Raw genomic sequence first — 25,365 nt, 5'->3', positions numbered from 1 at the left:
AAAAGTCAAGACTTAAAACCAGGGGCGACGGACCCTTCTTTGCATTTATAACATTCATTTTCATGGACTTGCATTTAGGTGATCTTGTCCTGCATTACTACGTGCGCTTGTACTGGGATGTCTTCCGTATGTGGACATTAGCATTGTCAAGTCCTGCTGTGTTTGTAAAGCACTTGGTGAAGATAAATTTAAAACAGTGCAACAGAAATAAAGTAAAATAAAGAATTTTGGGAATACACAAAACACAACTACAAGAGTTAGTCAGGACCTTTCACTTGCAGGCGGATAGAGTCAAAAAATGATTGCCCCGATAAATATTCACAGCAAACACAACAGAAAATGAGAAGCCTCACCTTCGACCCCACTGATGCACTTGACACGGTCCCGTACTTCCACATTGTAGCCTTCAAATGACATGAAGACACCATCGGGATGATAAGGTTCTCTCTGTGCATAGACCTTTGAGTAGCTGTGCTGGAACTCAAAGCGATCGTAGCCATCATACTGAACAACTTTTCCATACACCTCAAAGTATTTCTCCATCCAGTTGAAGGGCATGTAGATGTCGCCACTGTCCCGTCGACCCTTCACTGTGTACTCGTCGTTAATCAGGCAGTCAATTTCTTCATACTTGATGCTCCCAACATTTCCAACCACGGGTGGGGGTTCTGGTGGTTGGGGTGGGTGCTGTTGGCTGCTGATGCTCGCATCTCCAACTTTGGGACTTGGCAGCACTAAAGCAGAACGGGGCAGGAAGCGAAGAGAGTTGTTGCTGGAGCATCGGTTCCACAGCAAAACAGTGATGAGGGTGAAGAGGGCACATATCACGATGAGGGTCTTATAGTTGACCCGAGCAGCCAGGCAACGCATGATCCCAGCTCTCCTGCAGAGGACAGACAGAATAACAGTACATCAGATAGTTTGTCACAAAGTCAGCACAGATGCTCTTAACATCCTCAAAATCCTGTGAATTTTATCTCCATACATTCACATCACAAATTCATCCTCATCTTTGCAGTAGAATTCAACCCACACAAGTCATTGAACATGAACATTTCCAGTTAAAGAAAGAAATCAGAACAGAGAACTACGTTTTTGAAACATCAAAGAGCTGCCTTTTTCAATTTTAGCATCGTAAGTATTTGATGTGCACATAATTAACATCTAATCCAACTTCCTTACCTCTTTCAATTATTCATCTGCACAGGAAGGGAGTTGTAAGTCTCTGCCTTAAGACTGAGGAGGAAGACTTTCTCACACATGGATGTCTTTTGCACTGAATGTCATGAAGTACCTTTTTAATGAACTTATTTATTTATCATTTAATGAAAAATATTTTAGTGTTTGTAATTTTCAACTCTGTTTAGTAGTGTTTATTTAGTCTACAAAAACTATGATGAAATACTTTGATTGGTCATGTGACAAAAACGAGCATGTAACTCAGTAATTCTGTCCACTGCGAGTAAATCTGAGAGAACATAAAGGAATTGGACTTGCTGTGGTGGATGGCCGTCACAACTTTATGTCTGAGATGACTTCAGGCTAAAGATGACTCCTTGTGTTGGGTACTGACAGAGAAATAAGGTGATCAAGCAAAAAACTTGGTATTCTCATGCGTCTTGGCCAGATGCTCTTGGATATGACAAAACCCAACTCTTCAGCAAACTTAGCAACTCTTGGTCGGACCAACATGAGCCCATTGTTGTTGTTGTTGGGAATTGGTCGGATGATATTGATATGACGATAAACTCGGGGGTTACGTCGCTGTGCGTGCCATCAAACCTGTCAGCACGGTACACCTCATCCAGAAGTGCTGTTCCGAGGCACTGTCCCGTGCTCAACTGTAGCTCACTAGCATTCACACTGACTGTAGTATCTGGACTCTTAAACACAGCACGGTCACACTGTCAAATACAAACAAACGTGACAGGGTCATGCAAAAACTAGACAACTTAACTTAATACAGCAAACAACTTTACGTGATCCCTAGTTGGCAAACCAAAATGCTTTTGGTTTATAGTATTCCTTCGTGCTAACTGAAGAATAACATTTTCTACAAAGAAACTGTTGAAGAACATATGACAAATAGCACACAAAACACTTACAGTATCTATACAACAGTTTCCTCACCAACTGAAGACTGATCATTAAACAAAACTGGCAACAACAGGAATTGAATTTCAACCATTCGGTTCAGTAGCTAACACAATTGAGTGTCTGCTGGAAAATGATTAAACTACTTTGCCTAATGCGCCTGTGAACTTTATCTGTACTTGGCGGATTAAATAGGTCATTACTAGAGAGCTTATAACTGAAGGCTTCTGAAGGATTAAGCAACATTATTTTGGTTTTTAATTGGAAGAGAAAGAACAATTTGTCATAGGGAGGTCTTTGACCAGCACCATCAGAGTGTTTGAGAGTCTGGATTTTAGTCAAGAAAAGTTGAATTCATTGTTCTTTTTCATGTCATGTCACTGCAGATTGAGTGGGGAATTCCCAGCAAATGTGTGTTCAAAAGCATGAATGTTATATGTATACATACCTAGTCCATTAAAAAGAAACAGTCACCGGACTCCGCATTCTCATTCACCAGATCGCCTTTCTTTGGCTCCTACATAAAAGGGAAGACAAACCAGATTCTGGATCAAAACGTTGATCGAATCTACGCATCACTTGCAGATATGACAAAAACGTGACTCAACATCAGGGTAACATTTTCATGGCTTGTTATTCTTCCAATTGTAGACCATAAATACTCAAAGCATCTATCAGAGATACATGTTTACAGGACATGAAGGAAAAAGCCCAGGATAGATAGAGGATGGAGCATTTTCACCTGGTGAGAGGACAGAGCCGTTTTCAATAAAAATGAAAAACACAAAAAATGAATCAGATCTTGACTTATCAGGCAAGACTGGATTTTTAGGTAGTGTCCCAGAGCTCAAGAGAAGCAGAGGTGTTAATCGTGAAGAAAATAAATATTCTGCAGCTTTAAGCTTGACCCCAGTATTCTCATGGGTGGCAGATACGTGTCCAGAAGGGAACAATCACAGTCGAGTGTAGCCTGGTGGGAAGGAGAGGCTTGTTATGCTAAAAATGTCAGTGTGCCAGGAGGACACCACTGAGTGGTTGACAGCAGGAGAGTATGAAGTCGGAGTAATCTTGGCAGAAGCAGGAAAAGGGGCATGCTGGAGGTGCCACTGGCTACAGACGGGGACAACAGATTGGAAAGTTGGCAGGAACCATCAAGAGACTGTCACAGTGGGTTTTTTTTTTTTAACACATCTACGTGCAAACTAAGAAACCCCACAGATACTGCACATCTTTATATACAGCAGTTGGGTCACTTGTAGTATACTCCAAAAGACCATGTATTTTCCTGTATGGGTGGTTCTTTTGGGTTCAGTCACTGAATTTCTTTGGCAATTTTGTCTATGCTGGTTTTTTTTTTTTTTCATAAATAAAGACATTTGTGTTTCACTGACGATAAAGTTAGGAACTTGACTACTGACGCAGACAGACAGGTGTTGTGGAGTTAACTCCTTCAAAGTAAGAATATTGACACGATTACATTGTGTCAAAAAGGGTTTTGCTCCAAGAAAAAACAAGCTTGAGTTTGTCACTACAATCATGAGAAATTTACAGACCTTTCCCAGATCTAATAGAGCAGGAGTGTGCAAACCTTGAGGGAGGATTTTTCCATCACAATTCATTTGCCTAACACATTATATAGCACTTGTTGAAACAGGCTATTAGAAAGGTGCTAAATCGACACATCTGACAGAACGTATTGATCTTTTTATGAAATGTGTTCATCGACAGAGCACTTAAATTAAAATGGGAAGTAAATTAAGCCAGTTTTCTCTGCTTCACCACCAGTGACAGAGCAGCACTGGTACACTGTAATATGGAGCATATATATATATATATATATATATATATATACAGCATATATAAATGAAACAGGTTGAAAAAAGATAGATAGAAAGAAGGACGGACGGACGGACGGACAGAGACAGACAGACAGACAGGCAGCCGATGAAAACAACTCATCCGACTGTGACAATGAAGACATGGCGATTCACAAGTAGTAAAAACACAAAATATTTTCCTTTTGTGCTTTGAACACGATAGAGAAAGACTAGTGAAATTCTAATGGTCACAAGGTGAAACGATCAAATTCAGGAAACAAATCTGTCTTTACATTTATATTAATGCCATCTTTGAAAAAAATGAAAATGGATTTTGGATGAAAAAAAACTACACTCTCTTCTCTTCTACACTCTTACAACCTGTACACATTGCGAGCTGCAAGCTATGCTTTGCTATATATTACATGTGTACAAAAAGCTTTTCAAAAAAGACTCTTCAGGGTTTCCTCAGGAGGGCATTGCGAATTCCTGGCATGTATCAATAACATTTAAGAATCTCTTTCATTTGACCTTACTTGCCATGCAGCATTACACCTTGCACATGAATGCTGCGACCAGAGACCATCATGTCTTTTGCCGTTGCAGATACATTTCTTAATAAGGATGTAGCAGTATGAAAATTTCATGTGGCTGTTATTGAAACGTGGTATCAAGGTATTGTTGCAATGTGCTCCAATGTTTGAAAAAGTACTTAAATATACAGAAATCATTTCACAGTGTGTTCACAATTTATTAAAAAAGCAATAATATGCAGGTGTTTAGAACAACACACACAACACATTCTCATTTTGAAATGTAACCAATAAAAGACAGGCATATTACCTAGAAAATACAGCCTTACTGAGTGGAGGTTGGTTGTCAAAACACGCATCACATGTACTCTGCCAATACCAGTGAGGCAGTCGGGAACAACATATATAGAGTAAAAAAATCTGTCAATGCGGAGTCCAAAGCTTATTAGTGAGTCCTGTAATTTGGCAGTAATAACCAAAGAAAAATGAATGCATAATGGAAAGTGAGGACTTAAACGTTCAGCCACCTATATGAAGAGGAAATGTTTATTCTCAAGTAAGTCCTTTGCCATGATAAACAAGCCTCTTATTAGACCCAATGGGATTCTCCCAGCAGAATGAAACAAATGAGGTTCTTCTTAAAAGCCAGATAGACTGGGGTGCAAAACGAGTCACCCATGCTAAGCACATTGGTACTTAGAGCTGGCTTCTTGCCAGTTCTGAAAACATTGGGGTAATTTTCACAGTGGATTTAGTGAACAAAGAGCGTGTCTACATCACTAGCTGAGTGAAGTGTCGTGGCTGTCGCAAGTGCTCAGGCATATAGACAGTAAATTCTGCAGCTTGGCATAAATTACAGCACTCCATTTCTGGGGTTTTGTGTGTCAGGAAATACACCGTTTTGTTGAAACCACTTGTAAAATGGGGCCCATCTAAGTACACCACAAATTGAGAGAAAATTACGAACAACCAAGGAGCATCTTAACTGTTTTGAATTGCACTGTAGGTCATGGACAAGTTTTTTTTGTCACCATCTTGAGGATAAACAAATTCAGAAATCTTCCAGTGTCCTGAATTTTAACAAATTTCCAAAATGGCTTATTTGGTAAAGCAATGGTTTAACTCCAGAAGCAATACTTTCAGTACACACATAAAGACAGTGTGTCTGACATTCTTAAGTGTCAGTGCTGGCAGGACAAAACTTGTCTTTCAGGAGGACGGCTGACTCAATACACAGACACCACGTTAAACTAGAACCACTTTGTACTCCTCCGCAGAACATACGAAAGGCAATAAGGGGAGCTCATCGGAGGAATGTGCAAAGACAAAAAAAAAAAAGAAGAAGCAGAGATGATGGTCAATTCTTGGGCTCCAGAGATTGACATGGCACTTGCTGCTCAGATCTATGAAGAAACGAGGCCATACATCAAAGCTAATAGCCAAGTAGTAAATAATAAATATATCTTTATGCATTACAGCCATGATATATTCATACTAGCTCAAACGCAACATGACCATAACCAGGCTACGTTAATAAATCACTGAGTTAGATAATATCAAGTTACGTGGCGAGTCATGAAAAAACAAACTTCAAAAAAAAAACCTTGTGTCTCACATCACTCAACTCCTGTAGTTACCAACATTTGCAGTGAAGAGATTGTAAATCTCTTTTGTACACATATGAATATCAAAGAAAATCAATTGACATAGATATACGTTTTTCTTCCCACACATACTGTAGATTCAAAGACATATTGCCAAAGGAAGGAAAACGCACAGATTTATTTTATGGTTGGTGTGGAGTGAATACAGATATTGAGCAGTTCCCACAAATTTCACTCACCTCCAATGTTTCCTTTACCATTTGCTTAATCCCGATTATAGTCCAACAACGTTGAAAAAAAAGACTGACTCACAAGAATGTCTTGAGATTTCAGATTACTATAGCTAAATTGGATCTGACACACACTGCAAACCTCTCCATAAATGTATGTGAAACGGTAGCGGGGCCACTAACCATTTCAGTGCCACTGAGAGACCCACAAACATGTCAAACAAGAATCAGTGTCTAACAAAGCACCCTGAAATTGTTATGATGTTGACTGTCAGGACTATGCCGCCTGCGCCACAGCTTCTCTCAAGACTTGCATCTTTAGATCCTTCCTGGTTCTTTGAAAAGGCCACCGACTAGTTTGGAATATTAAGTAGTTCATGTTGACAGAAATCAAAAGGATATTGGTAGAGAGGGGGAAGCTTGAAACTGGCTTTGATGGTATATCTTGCAAAATCTCCAGCATACATGACTGTACGAAAATATGGAGGCACGCTAACAAAGAGCATCAAGAAGGAGGAAGCTACAATAACTTTAGAAAAATTACGCATCTTCATCACTCAACAACGACAATGACGAAAAACCAATATGTGTGATAACTAAAACTACTAGATTATTATTACTGTGTCTGTAAAATGTCTGTAGTTGACAGATGACAAAAGCCAGAGTGCATTCTGGGACAGCAAGACAAGCAACAAGCATCTATTCAGAGAAACCTTGTTTCAAATAAATCCATAGGTCTGCAAAACATGAAAAAATGGACGCCCAGTTTTTCTAAGCAGGATGCCCTAAATGACTATTACTGCCTGTATAGTGGCCTACTCGGTTTCCATGAAAGGGTCGAAATTAGCCAATTCCCACCCCTTTTGCAGCCATGGTTGATTACTGGTGTTATCTTGCGGATATCCACATCTCACAAGTCGCAACACTCGCGGCATGGAAGCGTGCTGTTGTTGATGGATGGCTAACACTGATGATAGGAGGAAAACGCACACAAGTTCCAAACTTTATACAAAAGGACTATATATATATAATTTTTTCTGCTCACAGCGCTTCCCCACCCCCTTTCCAGTGCTGTACAGCAAACTGCCCTAGGGAGTGCAGGATCACACAGCACTTGGCGAATGCGAGCAAAATAGCTTCACAGAGTTAAAAATTCATGTGGTTCTATTTATTTCATAAGAATATATTTTGGACACCCTGTTTAAAATCCTAGCTGTCGAAATGGTTGACATTTTCGGTTTGTTTAAATTGTAGGAGCGTGAGAACAGAATTTCACTTTTCAATTTTGTTTGCACTAACCAAACTATCTAGTCTTTTGTTTACATGGTCAACCTACTACTGTATATAACGGAAAATTGTGTTATGTTTTTAAGTTATTATTATTTGAAAAGTGAAGTCTGAAGTTTTCGGTGGGCCTTTGTATCTCACAATAGTTTGATGCCCCCATTTAAAAATGTTTCCATACTTTCGATGACTTGTGAGTGGAAATAAGAGTGATGACAACACATGAAGTTATTGGTGACTAATGCAATAGTTGACTACCGATGACAATGCCAACGAATCATAGCAGACCTATTGTGGCCATACATTTTTTCTCTCCTTCTGATGCTGGCCATTCAAGCATGTTCGAATGACGGAAAAAAATGGCCCTTGAGTCCATGAAATTCACGGACAGCTTGATAAGAGAGAAAAGATGAAAGATTATTTAATGCTTCAGGGAGGAAAACTAGTGCATCTAAAGTGGGAAACATTTTGACACAGTAAGAATGCTAATTGACTTGCAAGACATGCAAGCATGAAAGTCAGACTGACGCACTGCGTTTACATCTTTGATTAAAACCGCACCATACTAAACAAAATGTTTATATTATTTAGTCCACAACCAGGTTTCTAATTTGGCTTCTAAGGTGACACTTTCACACCCCTGTGTTCTGATCTTTTCCTGAGCAAACTGACATGTTTATTACCTAGGTGGTTGGATTACATTTACACCAATATGGTAATCTCCCTGGTTGTGCATAGAGTTCCTGATGTAAAAGACAGACAGATAGAAAGATAGCAGGGAGCAGATATAACATAGATGGGGCATGGCCCATCAAATTTATCACAGCTAACGGTGCTGTCAGCGCTGAGCTGAATAGCAAATGAGCTACTCAGGCTACAAGAAAGTCAAAGACAAGGCTCTGGAGAAGCAGCAGTGGGAAGACATGTTTGCTCCTTGATGGTACTGTATAGGACCTTAAGCCTATTAATTCAGCTCAACCTCCTCATGTGAAAAGCCTGAGCAAGAGAGCAAATTCACTCCTTTTATTGAAGTCAGTACCACATCCATCTGCAGTAAACATATGAGGAGTTCAACAAGAAGCTATGAAATGAACTAAAATGGGGTCGAATTAACATGGGAGCCATTTACGACTTGAAATTAAGGTGAAGAAAATGAGCGACTGTAAATACAGAATAGTCCATTTACCTAAAATATAAACCACTGCCAGCATCAGACACCATGACATTTGTGAAATCTGTTGGCCTCCCATGTAATAAATTCAGAAACCATGCGTAGGATCGAAAAAGACTGTTTAATTCACAGTTTTTAAAGTCTGCCACTGAAAATTCTTTTTTTTTCTTTTCAAAGAACCCTACACAGGTCCTGCATGTCATAACAAGAAAAAGCTTGCTGCAGAGTTTAATCTCAGCCATTTACCATTGGACCAACTGGACCAACACTTTCAGTGTATTCTAACCCAAAAAGCCAATCTTTTCTGTTAACTCACAAAAAGCAAAAACGTAATCAAAAACATCCACAGTGATTTCTTCTGTACAAATCAGTCTGAAACAGATACATTCCTGGAACACATGCTGGTCAAAATAGGGCTCGAGAAAAAAAACACAAAACACATGCACAGCGAGCATAAAATGTTGCAAATTCTACCTGACAATTCTAATTATGAAATTGGAAAAGACAAGTCAAATTAGTGTTTCATCGTTTTAGACGAACAGTTAAGAATGTTTTCATGTCAGAGTTATACGATGAGTTTAGTAATTAAGGTCAAAGTGAATATGAAAAGAAGTACATCAGCTCTGTCCTTCTTTCGGAGGGGATCTGAGGCCGACACAATCCATGTTCGGTGACCAGCCAGATATACTGCTCACTCTTAAGGCCGGAAATCCGAACCCACGCTGCGGCACTTTTAGCCCTGTTCATCCAATAAAATTTATATTGGCAACATTCTGAAAGCAAGACGGCTTTTATTTTGTGGTGGCAGTGCGCCACCATCATTTGCATGTAGCAGAAACCCTGATTGCTCATAAACTAGTGATTTGATGACAGAAACCAACACCAGGCTTTGATAACATTTCCCTTCTCAAAACTGATTTACACTTCTGGATCTTTCTCAAAGCACTAATCACAGTCTACTGACCTTTGGACAGGAAGAGTAAAGGCAGTCACTCTGAGGAAATCAATTCACGCAGAATATTCAAACTCCATCACAAAAGGTCACAACATTCCATCTCAAAGGGAAGAGAAACCCGGTAAACATCACCTCGCCAGAATATTTTCTCTGCATAGGAGGGTCCGTGTGCACTGCAAGGGATATTTCGGTATTATATAGAATCACTTTCTCAACTCTGAAGTGAAAACCCTTCTTGTTTTTTAGGGGTGAAACAATTACTTGAATAATTTGAATATTCAAAAGCTGATGATGCAGCACCTCCATCGCAGGCATCTGCACTGGAGCCGTGGACTTGGAAGCAAGTTAATTCAACTGCGTATTCAATTTACTGTTATTGTACCGGCCTAACACTGCATTTGAATGTGTCACACTGTGTGGTTAAGACACAAGTAAAACCTGTGATAACAGTAGCCAAGCGAAGCTGTAGTAAAACTTTGCTTGACACTTACAGCAGAAAACGCTTGTTGTGACTTCTCCACAAAGGTAGTGCATTGTCAGGTTTGACATAACATTTCTGCTGCAACATTGCAAGGAAACTTACTTATAATCCAGCATGTTGCTGCTAATACGGTTAGCACTCAAAAAGTATGCACTTGTTGTTCAATATATTCTGGGGATGGAGCAGTTGTAACCAAGGAGGCAGTAACTTCTGCTGGTATAGAAGTGTCATCAGAACAGCACAAACAGGTGGGATTTCTCTCACACGGTCATATTACACACCTACAGTAGAACAACTCTGTCTACAATGCCACCCGCTATATAGACCTTGTGTAAGAAGCTCAGGGTTTACAAATACATCGTATGTTATTCAATCGAAGTAATGCTAAGTAATTATTGTTTCTCCTACTTTTCAGGAAATCATCACAGACATGGAATGGACACAGTTCCTACACCATACCATCCTGTGACCCTGAGCAAGCAGCTGAGCTAACAAATAGCATTCTAAATATGACTGTCAGACATCCACCCTCTGAACATGGGTTTCAAACAAACTTTTCAATGATGATGAATATCAATATACTTTATGACTTTTCAAAAAGAAATAACTTGGTCATTCAATAATAACTAAAATTTTGGTGTGGAGCAGCCACATTGTTTTTCTTTGTGATCACATTCTATAAAACCAACAGGTATATTATATTTGAGAAAGGTCATTATATTTATATTAGAAAGTCCATGTCAAATGATGTAGTACACATTCCAGGCCAATGGGTAGCATTGGAACGTTTTAGTTTAAGATGGCATAGCAAATCCTAAAACAACAAGCTCGTGCTACATAGATATGACTGACGTAGCACAACTGACCACAACCACACCGTCGCTGTCCTTTCAGTGTGTGTGTGGTTTAGCACAATGTGCAGCAAGCAATTGTGTTTTAATTGTGCTTTAGCTGTTGAAAATAATTGCTTTCTCGATGCACCGTGATACACATATGAACAGTGACATAATGGATAATTATTACACACTGCAGGCTTCGACTTTCTGTTCCATAGACACCACTGCAAACTCATTCACGACATTAACTATATCATTACGGCCGCAGCAAGCCAAGAGGAACAAATTGAAAAAGAAAAACTAGGAACAGTCAGTCAAACAGCTTTTGAAATGTTAGAAATGTCAATAAAAATACTAGTGAATACGTCAATTCGTTGCAATAATCCAAACATTGCAAACATGTATCCATTTCTGCCACGTGGTCAGGACTCCATGTTGAGTCCCAGGACACTCAGACTTGGTTCTTATTAGAGCACAGATGAGGTAATGATGAAGAGTTGAAGCTAATGCTGATGAAGCAGCTGTATCAGTTTCTCCACATCACTGCAGAGCAATCCTCGGGCTTATTATGGACATTCAATCCAATAAAGACTTAACCCGCCTCTGGGGCCAAGGTCGTGCCTTGTACCTCAAAAGCGGGAAAACTTCATTTGCAAACCTAATCAAGTGTGAATGTCATAGTGGCACGGGTGGAAAAGGGGTCATGAGGGGCTCATTTCGTTCAGGGAAGATGAGGGGAGCTTAAGAGTGGTGGATGCCGGAAGCCTGTGGAGTTGTAAAGACAGCTATTAAAACAATTAACTAAGACATTCTTTATTCACACTGGCTAAAGTGAATGACTTCAGAGAGAGGACGCCAAACTGCAGCCGAGGGAGATTTGACTGCATAATGTGTCTCCGTGTGTGTCCTTCAATCAGTAAGCTGATGAAAGGCAAACTGCTTTTCCAGTACTAATACAATACAACACACAGCAATAGTCACAAAAAGACTCTCAGAAAAGTAGACTGCCTTAAATTTTTATTGTTACATAGCTATAGTTGACCGAGACTGTTGTTACACTGCTACACAGTTAGAATATAGCCACCTGGCTGCGTGGAGCATAGTAGTAATAATTATTATGTATAATAAGCCAGCGAGCTTCATTATACATTTTGGTGGATAAATATAGGCAATTTGCAGAGATATAATAAAAAAAATACAAAGCACAGGAGTACCCTCCCTGATCATAGGCGAACGACTACATCTAGAAAAATATGGATAAGATGTTCAACATCTTTAGTAAAATTTGGGTCAAAATATGGCCAGCATATCAAAGACGCAGTACAAAACACTCTCTCGAGTCCTTTGTGCAAACGCCTGTAGGGAGATTGAGGTCAGATTCTTTTGTTACAACGGGCGGTGGTAAGTTATTTAGAACAGGAGAGGCTTGGAGGAATGGAGATGGGGGAGGGCCACCGCTCAAAGTTAGCTCACATTAGCTCCATGGGCTGCCTTTCAGAGGATTATGTGAACTGTGAGATTCAGAGACATAAGTTAACACACCCCGGGTTATAAAGAGTCCAGATTAAACAAATGAGGGGGACAAACATTAGAGGTAGAAAACATCATTACTTGAATAAAATTTCTAAGGCTGTCCATTTTAGCCCAAATCTTTTTCTTTAACAAACTATTAAATAAGTCCACTTCAGTCATCCTTGCTTCAATGTGCATCGTTTGTTGCAACTGCTGTTCATGAGCCTGGAGCCAGTTCAACACCTTTCTCTCCATGGACCTTTTTATATAGGTATGGGTCACTCAAGAACAGCAATAATAGTTTCAGTCACAAAAGGCCACCGTCACAATTGCAAAACACTCACAAACTCTCCCTCCAGATTTCTCACATAACAATTTTTAACTCTCCCATAAAGCCCAACCTCAACTCTGGCCTCGATGAGGGAAATAGTGAAGCCAAGAAATAATGGAACATTTTTTTTCACGTCTCTCAGAAACTGTTTCTCTGACATCTGCCTTTACACCCTGAAAAACTCAAGCGTTATCTCTGGAAATGGGGGGACTGCACGTCAGAGATTCAGGTTCAATAAACACAGCAGCCTTTTGTCCACACAGCTATTATTAGGTCTTGAGGAGGAATCTGTCTGTCCTTCTATTTAAGACGACACAATGTCCTCTTAAAAAGCTCAACAAGTCCTGGAGCAGGATAGAGCTGTAAATGGTCTTCCAGCAGGACATGCCAGTAGATAATTTAAGGATGCTGGTACACCTGAAGAACAGCAACCACTCACCTCCATTATCACAATGACAGAGACCGTCACCATTCATAAAAACAGGGCAGAGAGAGCTGGTGAGAGGCTGCAGTCGTGAAATTTGCTGCTGGTGAGATATAAGAAGATAACCACACATCTCAATAATTTGTTAAATATAGATCGATGACAGAAGTCTGTTTATTTTGAAAAACAAAATTTCACGGCCAAACATAAAATCTTGCACACACACACAGCGCATGCAGCAGAAAACAAAGCAAGTGTATTTGGGTTGCCACACATTTCCACAAAATGCATGTTGTCTGTCGACACTGCCCTACAACTCCAGTACCGCAGCAATACGGCCAACTTGAGGGCTTGCATTACCTTGGCTACATCCGGAGGAAGGAGTGTGGGTTAAAGGCGACTGCGTGATTCAGCGTACTCACCACAAGATGACCGAACTATCCTCGGGCTCAGAGTGAGCTAAGAAAACCACAACGTTAATAATGCATCCCAGGTACAAGTGTTGCAGCTAAGAAAGTCTTCTCCACTGCAAGGGGCACTGTGACAGCGCTGCAGAACACACGCACACACTACATGTGGACCAGTATCTCTTCACTGACAGGAATCTGGTCATTCAAGAACAATAAATGTTATCTGCAAGTGTGAACACATAAAGTTGGTTCCACCTAGGGGTGCACCGATCGCCCCTTTTTTTTTAGCTGATACTTATTGGCGATTTTTTCTCATCAGGCCGATACCGATTTTTGCTGATTGTGTTTTTCTTTTTTTTGTTCTGCAACTAAATCACACACAAAAGTTTTTTTTTTTTTTTACATAAATTACAAAGATCTACTAAATAACAGTAATACTCACACTTCATAGAAAACACTGCAACTCTTAAAGCAAATAAACAATACTAAGGCAAGTGCTATATAAATATAATATAAACATTTATTTTATAATATAAAATAAATGTTTTTCAATGAACAATGAACAGATCAAACCTACCATGTAAACTTTCCTGAAAGTCTCAACAGGCCGATACTGATTTTTGCAGATTGTTTTTTTTTATCCTCTACTAAATCACACACAAGTCACGTTTTTTTCAAGATTCATTACCCAAACCTAATAAATATTAATACTGAACAACAGTATAGAAAATATTGCAACTCTTAAAGCAAATGAACAAGTGCTTCATATAAAAGAAATGTTTCATTCCATTTTCAATGAACATGGACAAATCAAACCCATGATGTAAATCTGAATCATCACTTGTTAAATACCAGAATGTTGCCTTAACCTTTCACTGACTCCATGTCCAGGGAATGAGTACCGGGGATCCGGGTGTGTGTTTTGTCAATTTTACAATGTTACAATAGTAACACCATTTCTAATCAAGTATGTATAATATACATGATACATATATAGAATATAACTAACACCTTATTAAAATAAACAAATACATCTTTCTGTAACTGCCTGTGACATGATGTGACATCGGGTTCAACCACCATCCAATTGTTGTTGGATGTGTTTTGAGTTGTTATCCAGTTAAAGAAGATTTAAGTAATCCAGCAGCTGACGTTGGGCACCATAAAATTGTGTATTTTGGGTTGCCAAACAAAAAAAAAAAAAATCTATCTATATATCTATATCTATCTATCTATCTATCTATCTATCTATCTATATATATATATATATATATATATATATATATCTTGCTGATCAATTGCTGATCAATAATCGCTCATAACAAACAACTGATCAATGACTGGTTATCATAATCAAAACCTGCAATTTTATTGGTACCAGCAAAATCCCACATATACCACAGTAAGCTGAAAACAACAAACTGCAAAAGTCACATTGACTCTGCAAGTAATAAACTTCCCAGAGCCTGAGTTAGTCTCCAAACCTTGCATTGCAAAATTAGATTATGCACTTAAGCAAAAAAAAAAAAAATTCGCCATGAAACCAGGAAGCAATCATCAGGCTCACATGGGGTGGTGATAGCAGGAAGAAGATATGTATTGGATTTATAGAGGGTTTCGGCTACACGTGAACGATCACGACGCCATGGCAAAATAAAATAATGATGAATTATTTTGAAAAACTCCTGGTTATACAGCATTTCACTTGAGACTAGGGGCAGTGGAGAGGCACAAATAAATCTGATGGTTGCGTCAGTAGTGCACCACGATAACCTCAAAGCAGAACACCTCATACACAACGATTCTGCCACAGCACCGATGGAGAAGCTTATCGTCCAAGTCAGAATTCTCCCGTGATCGCTTGTCATAAAACAAAGAGGAAAACACAACATGCAATGACTGTAATACAACTTAATTAACCAGAACGGTTTGAGTATATATAATGTAGAAGAATCCTTTGTAGTTGAATCATTTGAAAATATTTTTGATTGTATTCTAAACCCAGCCGTAATGATTGCAGAGATCAAGATGATGCCCACTTGCAGCGTAAAAGAATGCGAAAAGAAGTCTTAATCGAATCTCTGTCTTTTATCTGCTGCACCAACTGGCAGCATATCACTGCTCAGCCTTGGGAAAAGGTATTACCATTTCTTTTTCAAGGTAGCGGGTGAGCTTTCAATGTCCCCCTATCTGAACAATCTCTACTCCCTCTCTGTACCGCACACTACGCACCTTTAACACGCTATCAAGGTTTTTTATTGTGTGTGTCAGAAGCAGAAAAAAAGGAAATATTGCCCTATATATAACTCTTTGGCACATTAATTGGGAAATTCGAGTTTTACAATGCTGAAGCTTGAAGTTTTATATAGTAAAAGTAATAACCCACCACCAACTACTTGAATTAGTCACACTTCAGACTATACTCCATTCTGACTATGTTTATAGAAAAACTAAATAAAATCAGGCACTTTTTGAAAAGAGCAGCTGACCTCACCTCTAAAGCATGTTTGTTTTCCAGCCCATTTCCACAGTGGGATGAGTTCGACATTGGCTTCACTCCATTGATGTAGCAGTTGAAGCGTAAATTCCTGTGCACCAGATGAGACCAGACACCAATGACACCCAGCTGGCGGGCAAACAGGCAGTACCAGAGATGTCAGGCATGTTGCACTGATAATAATGTCCTCTTAGTCTTTACCACCTAAAGATAACAGAAAATCTTTAGATCTTCTGCTGGATTTGCCTCACTTTGACTTTTCAATGTTGAGTCACCATTCTCTGGCTCATATATAAATATAGCAACACTTGGGGCTTGTCACATGACTACACAATAAAGTAAAAAAACATATAGTTTTGACCATCAAAATACAAGAAAAGTTTAAAGTGAATACTGGGGATGTTTTCAAAGAAACCAATATGACAAAGGACCAACAGAGACGCATTGTTTTAAGTTAGCTATTTACATACTGACAGAGACTGACCCCTTATTATCATGATGCATTCATACTGACTTTGAATACACAGATTTATTAAATAATATCAAGCAATATCATTCCCAGTACGCTGAATCCTACAACCCCAATGCGCAAAGTCCAAAGTGAGGGTGAGCAGATGATACATAAATATGAATAAAATCACACTTACACCGTCTTAACATTCTCTCCTGCTATTCATTCATGTCAGCTATTCAGTCTGTGTCTCATCCCGCCATAATTAATAGCTGCTACTGCTTGAATTTCCCGGAAAAAAAAAAAATCACGTGTGAAAAATGAATATGGTTGTTGATGAAATATAAATAAAATCAATATCATGGTAGAAATGCGAGATAATTAGGAAAGGAGCAGACGCAGTTACACCAAGTTTCATCACCGAGGTATTCGTTCATCTTCTGCCACTTTCTGAGTGCATGACTTGGATGGTGCGGGGGACTGCAGTTAACACCGGCTGTCAATATGACACAAGACAGGGTACAGCACACGCGTGTCCACCACATGCTACAGAACACCCAAACTCACATGTCCAGATTCACTCTCCGATACTCTCATTTATTGTTCACAGAAATTCTCACTCCCAAGAGGGAATACAGGCAATATGGCAGGATAAGCTAGACAGCGTGAACAAGCTGGACATATGGACATTACTTCAAATTCTTCATGTACAAAGACATAAAAATACTTGCAACCAATTTAGAAAAAAACATCATGAACAACAACAACAACAACAACAGAGCTTCATAGGAACTAGTTCTCCAATACATCAGATATTAAATTAGATGCCTTATTCTTGTCCACAGTGGAGGATAAGCTCCATAAATGAAAGAGTAACTGCTCTTTTTTTAACGTTGAGACAAAATGGTTTTGTGACGCCCCAGTTTGAGCTGGTGGATGCTGCCCCACGACCCAGCAACAGATAAGCGAATGAGGATGGATGGACCTAAGTGTATGCCAAGTTTCAACCACGGCAATGTAATTCAAAAGGGTTCCTTCGCAGCATCAAACTCCACCATCTCTGCCTCTACTGTGACTCTTTTCGCTCAAGTTAGCAACATACTTCACAAGATATTTTTAAACCCTTAAACAAATACAAATTAGAAAGCCAACGATCACTTGTAGCAGCATTTATAGCAATCTAACTATACCAAATGGTGTGGATGGAGGATGGCAAAATGTTCACTGAGATGGAATTCGGAGAATATTTAAACATGCTTCAGCTAGTTCTTGTGCACAACTATTAAATATTAAACAGATTTTGTAGTCAGCCATTCTCTTGAAAAGCCTGCAGGGGAGTATGGATGATGAACCCCTCTACCTTCCCACACCCTTAAAAAGATAGTCGTGTGCCAGATGGAACAGGGACTGCAAAAATCATCAAGACAATACGACGTGTGCACATTACGATTGGTCGAGTGAAAAACCATTTCATGCCAGAACAGTCGTTTTCCTTATGTTATAAAAAATAAACTTCAATAAGGGACAAGTGTATCAGCAGGTTCGAAGCATGCAAACCCCTTTTTGGAAGAGCAAATGCCAAAAACATGACAGTATCAACTTCTATATATATGTTTAAGTTCAAATAATAATAATAATAATAATAAACAAAAAGCCTATTGTTTATGAGCCAATTCAGCAGCCGCCATATTATAACCTATATTCAATCATAGACAATGTATACAACATAGATCCAGAAAACACTTACTTTATTCACCTTGGGAAAAATGTAGTATTTTGTCAATGTCATCCTCAGTTACATACAGATTACTCCTTATGCAATATTTTTTATTTACTAAATTACAAGAGGATGAGATCTGATTACGGTACACCTAGGATCAATTTAAATTGCAATTATTATTTATTTATAGTTGCATGTTGAAAGCTTTAAACGCATTAAAATGCTATTTTAATAGATGTCGACTGAAGGGAAAATGTTTAATTAATGTTAGATTACAGTTTTATTACAAACAACAAATCACACATCACAGTTATAGTTTTGGCTTGTAGTGTTACGATTGACGGTAAAAAAAATAAAACGTAAAAAGAAAGTAAAGATTAAATTTTGGACTGAACAGCATCTCAAATCTGCCACTGCTGAATCTCACGACACATTGTGGGATAGCAGACTGTTTGCCTCCTGGTTATCACCAGATGACAGCTGTGGGAATGAGTATAACTGGTGGGTGGATATTTTTCCGAGGACTAGATGTGCTTAGTTTGTTTACGCTCGTCTTAAACACAAAAAAAATCATGATCTTCACCACGTCTAGAAGCAAAGCAACAGCATGCAAAAAGTTAAATATTCCCTCAAGGATTTAAGACAAGTTAGTTCGCTTGAAGTGGTTAAGAAAGTCCGACCCTCGTCGCTAGGTGATGAAGGTACCCATCACATTGAAATACATTCAGTCCAGATCGGGGAGAGACTTTGAGCCAACAGATTGCTGTTAGTTTACACTCAGCAGAGGGTTGTCGTTAGCATGCAAGCTAAAGCGGTTTACATCCCAGACAATCGTCTTTGAAGTTCCTACATTCGCCTAGGGAATCCAGGGACAGAATCAGATGGACTGTTTTTTAGTTTGTGTGCGTACGAGCAAGTATCCACAGCAGGAAAGGCAGCCGAGCAGAAGAAGTGAGCGTCGGAGAGGTTTAAATCTTGATTTATCAGAGCTCGCTAGCACAAAATGTGGAGTCAAAATAAGCGGTTTGTTTGCAGGCTTACCTGTGTGGACAGCAGAGGGGCTCGCGTGAGAAAGGCTGAAGGATGAACTGTGTTGGAAGGTCAGTTTAAAGACTCCAAGTTCGGCATGAGCAGGTTCAACGACTGCCAGTTGGAGGACTGTGCCGCTCTCTGCCACAACAGCGACTGAATACAGAAGCAGAGCAGCTCCTCACAGGAGAGCGCCGTCACACCTCGCGAGAGAATGCGAGACTTACAAGAACCAATCAGAAATGGGGAGTGTTTACTTCCACGTCTGGGCTCCTTCACATTCTCTATTGAAATTTGCATTGAGTCTTATAATGTATTTTGAAATTACAGTATTTAAGGGCGGATTTCATCAGTCAGGTCTTCACTCAGAGAGATTTCATTGTTATTTATGAAGTCCAAAACGTTTTTACCCTTTTACTACTTTAGATTTTCACACACTGAAGTTTAGAAATGAACATTTAATGAAATGAATCTGTGGTGCCACATTATGAAAATAAATTTAAATTGTTTTCAATTTAGTATGAGAAAGAAACATGATTGTTGCTGTTGATGCATCACTCGTGTGTGTTTCAAATGAATCAACAAAAACCACATGAAACCCAACAGTAAAAATGTATGCACTGGATTAGAGTCTGACTATTTTGTGGTTTATTTATAAATTCACGCAAAGTAACTCCTTATTTAAATGTTGGTGAAAAAATGGAACACTGCAAATGTTTAAAGAAAAGGCGCTCATTCTTTTTGAACAATTATAATGCAAATTACTATTCCAGATGTCTGTAAAGGGCAAGGTAGCAATGTGTTGTTTACAGTGCCCTTTTCTAAGATGCAACAGCCAAAACTGGACTCTTAAACTAAGCCTGGTCTGTCCTTGAGAAGTCCCCTCCAACTCTGACACACCTGGAATAAACTGCAGAATATCAATGTGGAATTAACAGATATAGTTTGACAGAGGTAAACTATATTTTTAATCTTAAAGAGAGAGCACATTTGGTGATACACAATACAGACAAGGATCCGGACCCTTTATATCATGCCTGTTTCTATCTAGAAAAAGAAGCATGGGTTCCATGATCCACACAGAGTATTTCCAAGCTTAATCTCACTTCTGACAGACAAGAAGCAGCGGCCGTCTTCATCACATCCCACTTGCCAAGGAGAAAGTGAAATTTTATGGAAATTAGATGCTGCTTTTAAAATTTCTTTTCAAAGCCTGATTGGACTCAGCACAGCTGGGTAGAATTTCTGTCGTTCTTGTAGCTCACACCCTCTAAAGGTCTACTAAGCTTAAAATAGAAATGCGGGCTTTGCAAAGATGTTTAAAAAGAACTTCAGACACCAGTTTTACTTTTAACACCTGTCAGAAATCATTCCAGAGACTGCACAAGCATTTAAGGATTAGTTCACTTCATGCACCCAATCAAACTTGGTCCAATAGCTGGCTGGTTGTTGCCAGAAATTCAGAAATAAAGCATGGAGGGGGAAAAAAATTCCAAAGAATTTTGTTTAAAGACATAACATATGGTCAATTTCCATCAGCTGAATACACTTCTCCCAGGTTATCAGCCAGGTCCTGTTCTTCTCCTGGGATCCAACTGCGATCTGACTGTGTGAGATAAGAGCCTCACATCCTTAGAACATTATTTGATCTGTAGTTATTTGTATTCAGTTCCTCATTTTGGCCTTTGGAAAAGGAGGCGCAAAACCAACTGTAAGTGCAGCACATTCTGATATCAACCCAAGGCACAGAATAGGAATTACACTGACTGTGAGGATGGGTCAGTCTGTGTGCTGTATCTCTACCTATGAGTGACTAAAAGAATTCATCATGCCCTGTACATTTGAGGGGAAAATATCTTTTGATGCTTCGCATTTTAAGATGGAACCCACTTTAGGTATTTTAGAAGAGATATATGAGAATGCCCCCTGGACGCCTCCTTTTGGAGGTTTTTCATGTCCAGGTGGGAGCAGAGCGAAGGGTCGAGCCAGGACCAAGTGGAGGGGTTACATCTCTTCACTGGCCAGCGTCTTGGGATCCTCCAGTCGGAGCTGGTGGATGTTGCCCGGGAGAAGTGCGTTTGACGCGACCTTTTGAAGCCGCTGCCCAGATGGATGGATGGATCGAACAGATACAGGCAAGTCCACCATTCAGAATATCTCAGAGTAGCAGACCCCCTCATCCTAGCTCAAAAATGCATGTGGACTACATTTGCTGTTTTGGTCCAATTCCTAACAGCAAACATTCAGTAGCAGACTAGCTGTCAGATGAATTAATGTCATTCATGCGGGATGTCACTGAGAAAGGAGGATTTTCTGGTTGAGGAAGAGGATCAGGAATGGTGTATTATGGTGTTTCCTGTTGGCCACAGAAGCTTTGAAGCTAGCTGTACAACAGGCTCCTGAAGAAAATAAGATTCCAGACCTGGTCCCTACGGAAGGAAATCACAACCCCCAACGATTACAGAAAACAGTATTTATGGCTGCACACCAGATTAGGTTTGAGAGCATAAGTGATGATGGCTGAGTTCCCACTGAGGTTAACTGCAGGTCTCCGTCCAACAAGAAAAAATAAAAAATAAAAACTATATATATAAACCAACCTAATATAATTATTATGTATTACTATACTAATATATATATATATATGGTTGAACATGTGGTTATGGTTGCTCCTCACCATGTATTATGCAGATGTCTTGGACGGTCAGGAGGGAAAGAGAACTTTCACATGTCATTTTCCTCACAGAACTGATGAATAAAGGAAGAAAAATTAAGCCAGGTCTTATGGGATAATAGGAATTATGTAAATCATTCCTGGGCTTCAAAAGGGATCCACAGAAGAAGGAGGAAAGCTGAACCAGGTGGGAAGGGTTTTTAATAGAGAAGATGTGGTTGACCGTTTAGGACTGCTCACTTGCTTCATTTCCAGGTGATGCTGCTACAAGTCTGGGATCAGGATTCTTCACACTGCCAGACTGATTTCTCATTCTGGTTGGCCATTTGTTTCCTTGACACCTGCATATTCCTCATTGTGTTTTAGCCTTTTTCTCTCGACTCATCACTCTGCGTGCCACAATGATAATGTCTTCCTCTGGCTTTAAAATATTTCCGAATTACTTTTCAGCGCTTTCTGCATTCTTGATATTCACCGAACAAATGTCACCCTACATCAGAACTAACTGCTTGATAGACACTCATCTTGCGTGGATGTGATAGTGGCCAATATTATATAGTGTGTGGAAGAGCCCAGCAATAGGTGAAAGAAGAAGAAAGTGACAGCAGCTTCATTGAAATTTATTAACAGCACTGTGTTGCTCCCTTCACCATGGTCCATCCATCTGTCTTCCTACCAATCTACCTGTCCTCTCATGAATAAATACCCTTAACCCTTTCTGTGTTCCCTCCCTCTGTTCTTTCTATGGAATCAAATTAATATATTGTCAATCATTCCATGTTCTTCTATTCAATCTCATTGACACATCTATTAATCTATCTGCGTGCATCCATCCTGTCACCAGTCTGTCCAACCAGTCATACATCCAATCCATCAATGAGATCAATACAATGAGATCTATCATTTTGCTTTGCAATTGGTGAGAATCAGGGAGCAGCAGCAGGAGATGAGTGTTCCCTCTCCGACCAGGACGGTGGAGCGTAACTAGACTCTGACTCCAACCTGCCAGAATCAATTAACATGAATAATGAATGGTGATGGTGCGGGGGCTTACTTTTCCCAACTGTCTTTGTTCCTGCACATGCAGATCAGCTGAAATTTGCAGGAGGTGGAGGAGGGTGAAATATTTAGCAGATGATGAGAAGGTCTTAAATATGTCTTGTCAAAATGGCTGGAAGGTGGAGGTGCTCATCAATATCGTCTGATTTAAGTGTACCATTCCCCGTAATGTTCCCTTCACTTGAAGTGGCGTGAGGCTCTTTGAAGTCAAATGTTGATGTTCAATTGGACAAGATTCAATTCAAAGGCCAAGCAAGAAAAGACAACAAGGACATTATCACATGGACACACAACACAGTTGACTTAATGACATCAGAGCTGCGCATGTTTAGAGCATGTTTACTCCTGACCAGGTGCAGCCAAGAGGCACCTGGGAAACGTTAGAAGGGGAGAAAGCTTTAGAGATCAGGATGACTTGTAACCATCTGGATTGACGACATAAATAAGAAATAAAGCAGGAACATTTATGTACAGCAGGAAATATGGAGGGGAGAGAGCAACACGCCATAGCTCCACAGACTGGAGCTGACTGAGCAGATTTAGGCTTCATCAGACTGCAGGCCTTCATGCACACTTCAGATGTTTTGCATAGATGCAATTTTTTTTCCATATTTGTTCACACATCTCCTGCCAGAACAGAATGCAACACTAATTTGAATTGAACAGCCAGCTGGGGATGGAGGAATTCTATTCTTATTATGGTTCATCAGCAAAAAGAGTCGAATAATTTTGACAAGTAGCAAGTATATTTAAACCACGGCTTGCAGGTGTGACAAGTCCAGCTGCTGTTGACAAACCACTGCAGAAAACAATGAAGGACAATCTGACCCTGACCTTTGCCGCTCAAATACAGACTGGAAAATAAGTTAGAGAAAATGGGATCAGAGTAGTTGTTAGTGTAGAATTTGTTCCACACCCTCAAACTAGGCATGCTCAGACCCGTGCAGGGCCAGGTAATCCGCTGGACATCTAAAGGCCATCTCATCTACTCTAATGGAATCTAACCCAACATACATTATCATACTCTCACGGTGTCAGTGCTGCATGTAGAAACAACATCATCAAAATGTGATACTTCTCCATAGAGCCATACTTAATACGTCTTTATCAGTCTTTGGTTCACTTGTCAGTTACTTTTGGTGCCTGGTTCTTTCAGGATTTGTGGCCCAATTTTATCCAACGAGTTTGAATTCTCTATTTAAATTACAATGTAAGTCAAATCTCAACCAAAGTTATATCTAAAAAATATATATATATATATCTAAAATCACCCTGTATTCGCTGTGGTATCTAGCTCTCAGTGATGGCTGGGATCGCTTTTGCAAAGTAAATAATAATGGGCGTATGGCAGAACAGCCCCTACGTTAGGCAAATAATATTATTTTCACGTACTACTACACAAATTTCTCGACTGATTGAAGTCAAGTAACCGAAATGCCTCTGCTGCCCTCCTATGGCGACTTCTTGCACCAGCACTGATCTTCTTCACATCGCTGCATTACGTCACGGTTCGTTGACCACTGTCTGGAGGTGTGAGTGAAGAAGAAGAAGAGCATGAATCCACTCTTGTCTTGCTGACCTGACAAGGTAAAGCAGGATCACAAATGACACGTCCTCATATTCATCATATTCATCTATTCATTTGAAATTTCCCCATTTGCAGCCATTACAGCATTGCAGACCTTTGGCCTCTAGCTGTTGGTTTGTTGAGGTGGTCTGGAGAAATTCCATCCCACGCTCGCCAAAACCCCTCCCACAAGTTGGATTGGCTGGGTGGGCAGTAGGGTACCATACGGTCAAGTTGCTCCCACGTCAGCTCAATGGGGTCCAGATCTGGTGACTGCGCTGACCACTTCATGACTGCTTCTTCCCTAAATAGTTCTTAGATAATTTGGAGGTGTGCTTTGGGTCAATGACCTGTTGTAGGCATGGTGGTGCAACATGGAGTGATAGCCATCCTTTTTCTAAACCCTTTTGCCTTGTACAAATCCCCCACTTTCCCAGCACCAAAGCAACTCCAGACCATCACATTAGCTCTACCATGCTCAACAGGTGGCGCCAGGCACTCATGTTCTGCGCCTGACAAATGTTCTACTGTGTGATCCAAACATCTCAAACTTTGATTCACCTGTCCACACACTACATACAGTTCAAATCTGCCTCAGCCTCTTCTGTTACTCATATTAATGTTCACCTTTCATTGCCCAGTCTCAGATAGGGATCTTTCTTTGCCACTGGTCCCTGATGGTCAGC

At 39.8% G+C, this 25,365-nt stretch overlaps 1 protein-coding gene across 2 annotated transcripts in view; it reads right to left on the bottom strand.

Moving 5' to 3' along the window:
* Positions 1–19,549, bottom strand: part of glceb (glucuronic acid epimerase b) — a 34,853-nt gene extending 15,304 nt beyond the window's left edge. Inside the window, exons 1-3 of one of the 2 annotated variants that reach the window (XM_053865434.1) lie at positions 19,392–19,549; positions 2,543–2,611; positions 354–883 (exon numbers count right to left, since the gene is read on the bottom strand). In XM_053865434.1, coding sequence (XP_053721409.1) covers positions 354–870 — 517 coding nt within the window. In that variant the 5' untranslated portion in view covers positions 871–883; positions 2,543–2,611; positions 19,392–19,549. The remainder of the gene's footprint in view (positions 1–353; positions 884–2,542; positions 2,612–19,391) is intronic. The other variant, XM_053865435.1, reaches the window with a different exon arrangement.
* Positions 19,550–25,365: the final 5,816 nt, after the last annotated feature.

Source organism: Synchiropus splendidus, chromosome 5, assembly GCF_027744825.2.
Source record: "Synchiropus splendidus isolate RoL2022-P1 chromosome 5, RoL_Sspl_1.0, whole genome shotgun sequence".
In the NCBI taxonomy this organism is placed as follows: Eukaryota; Metazoa; Chordata; class Actinopteri; order Syngnathiformes; family Callionymidae; genus Synchiropus; species Synchiropus splendidus.
This window is presented reverse-complemented; position numbering and strand designations above follow the sequence as displayed.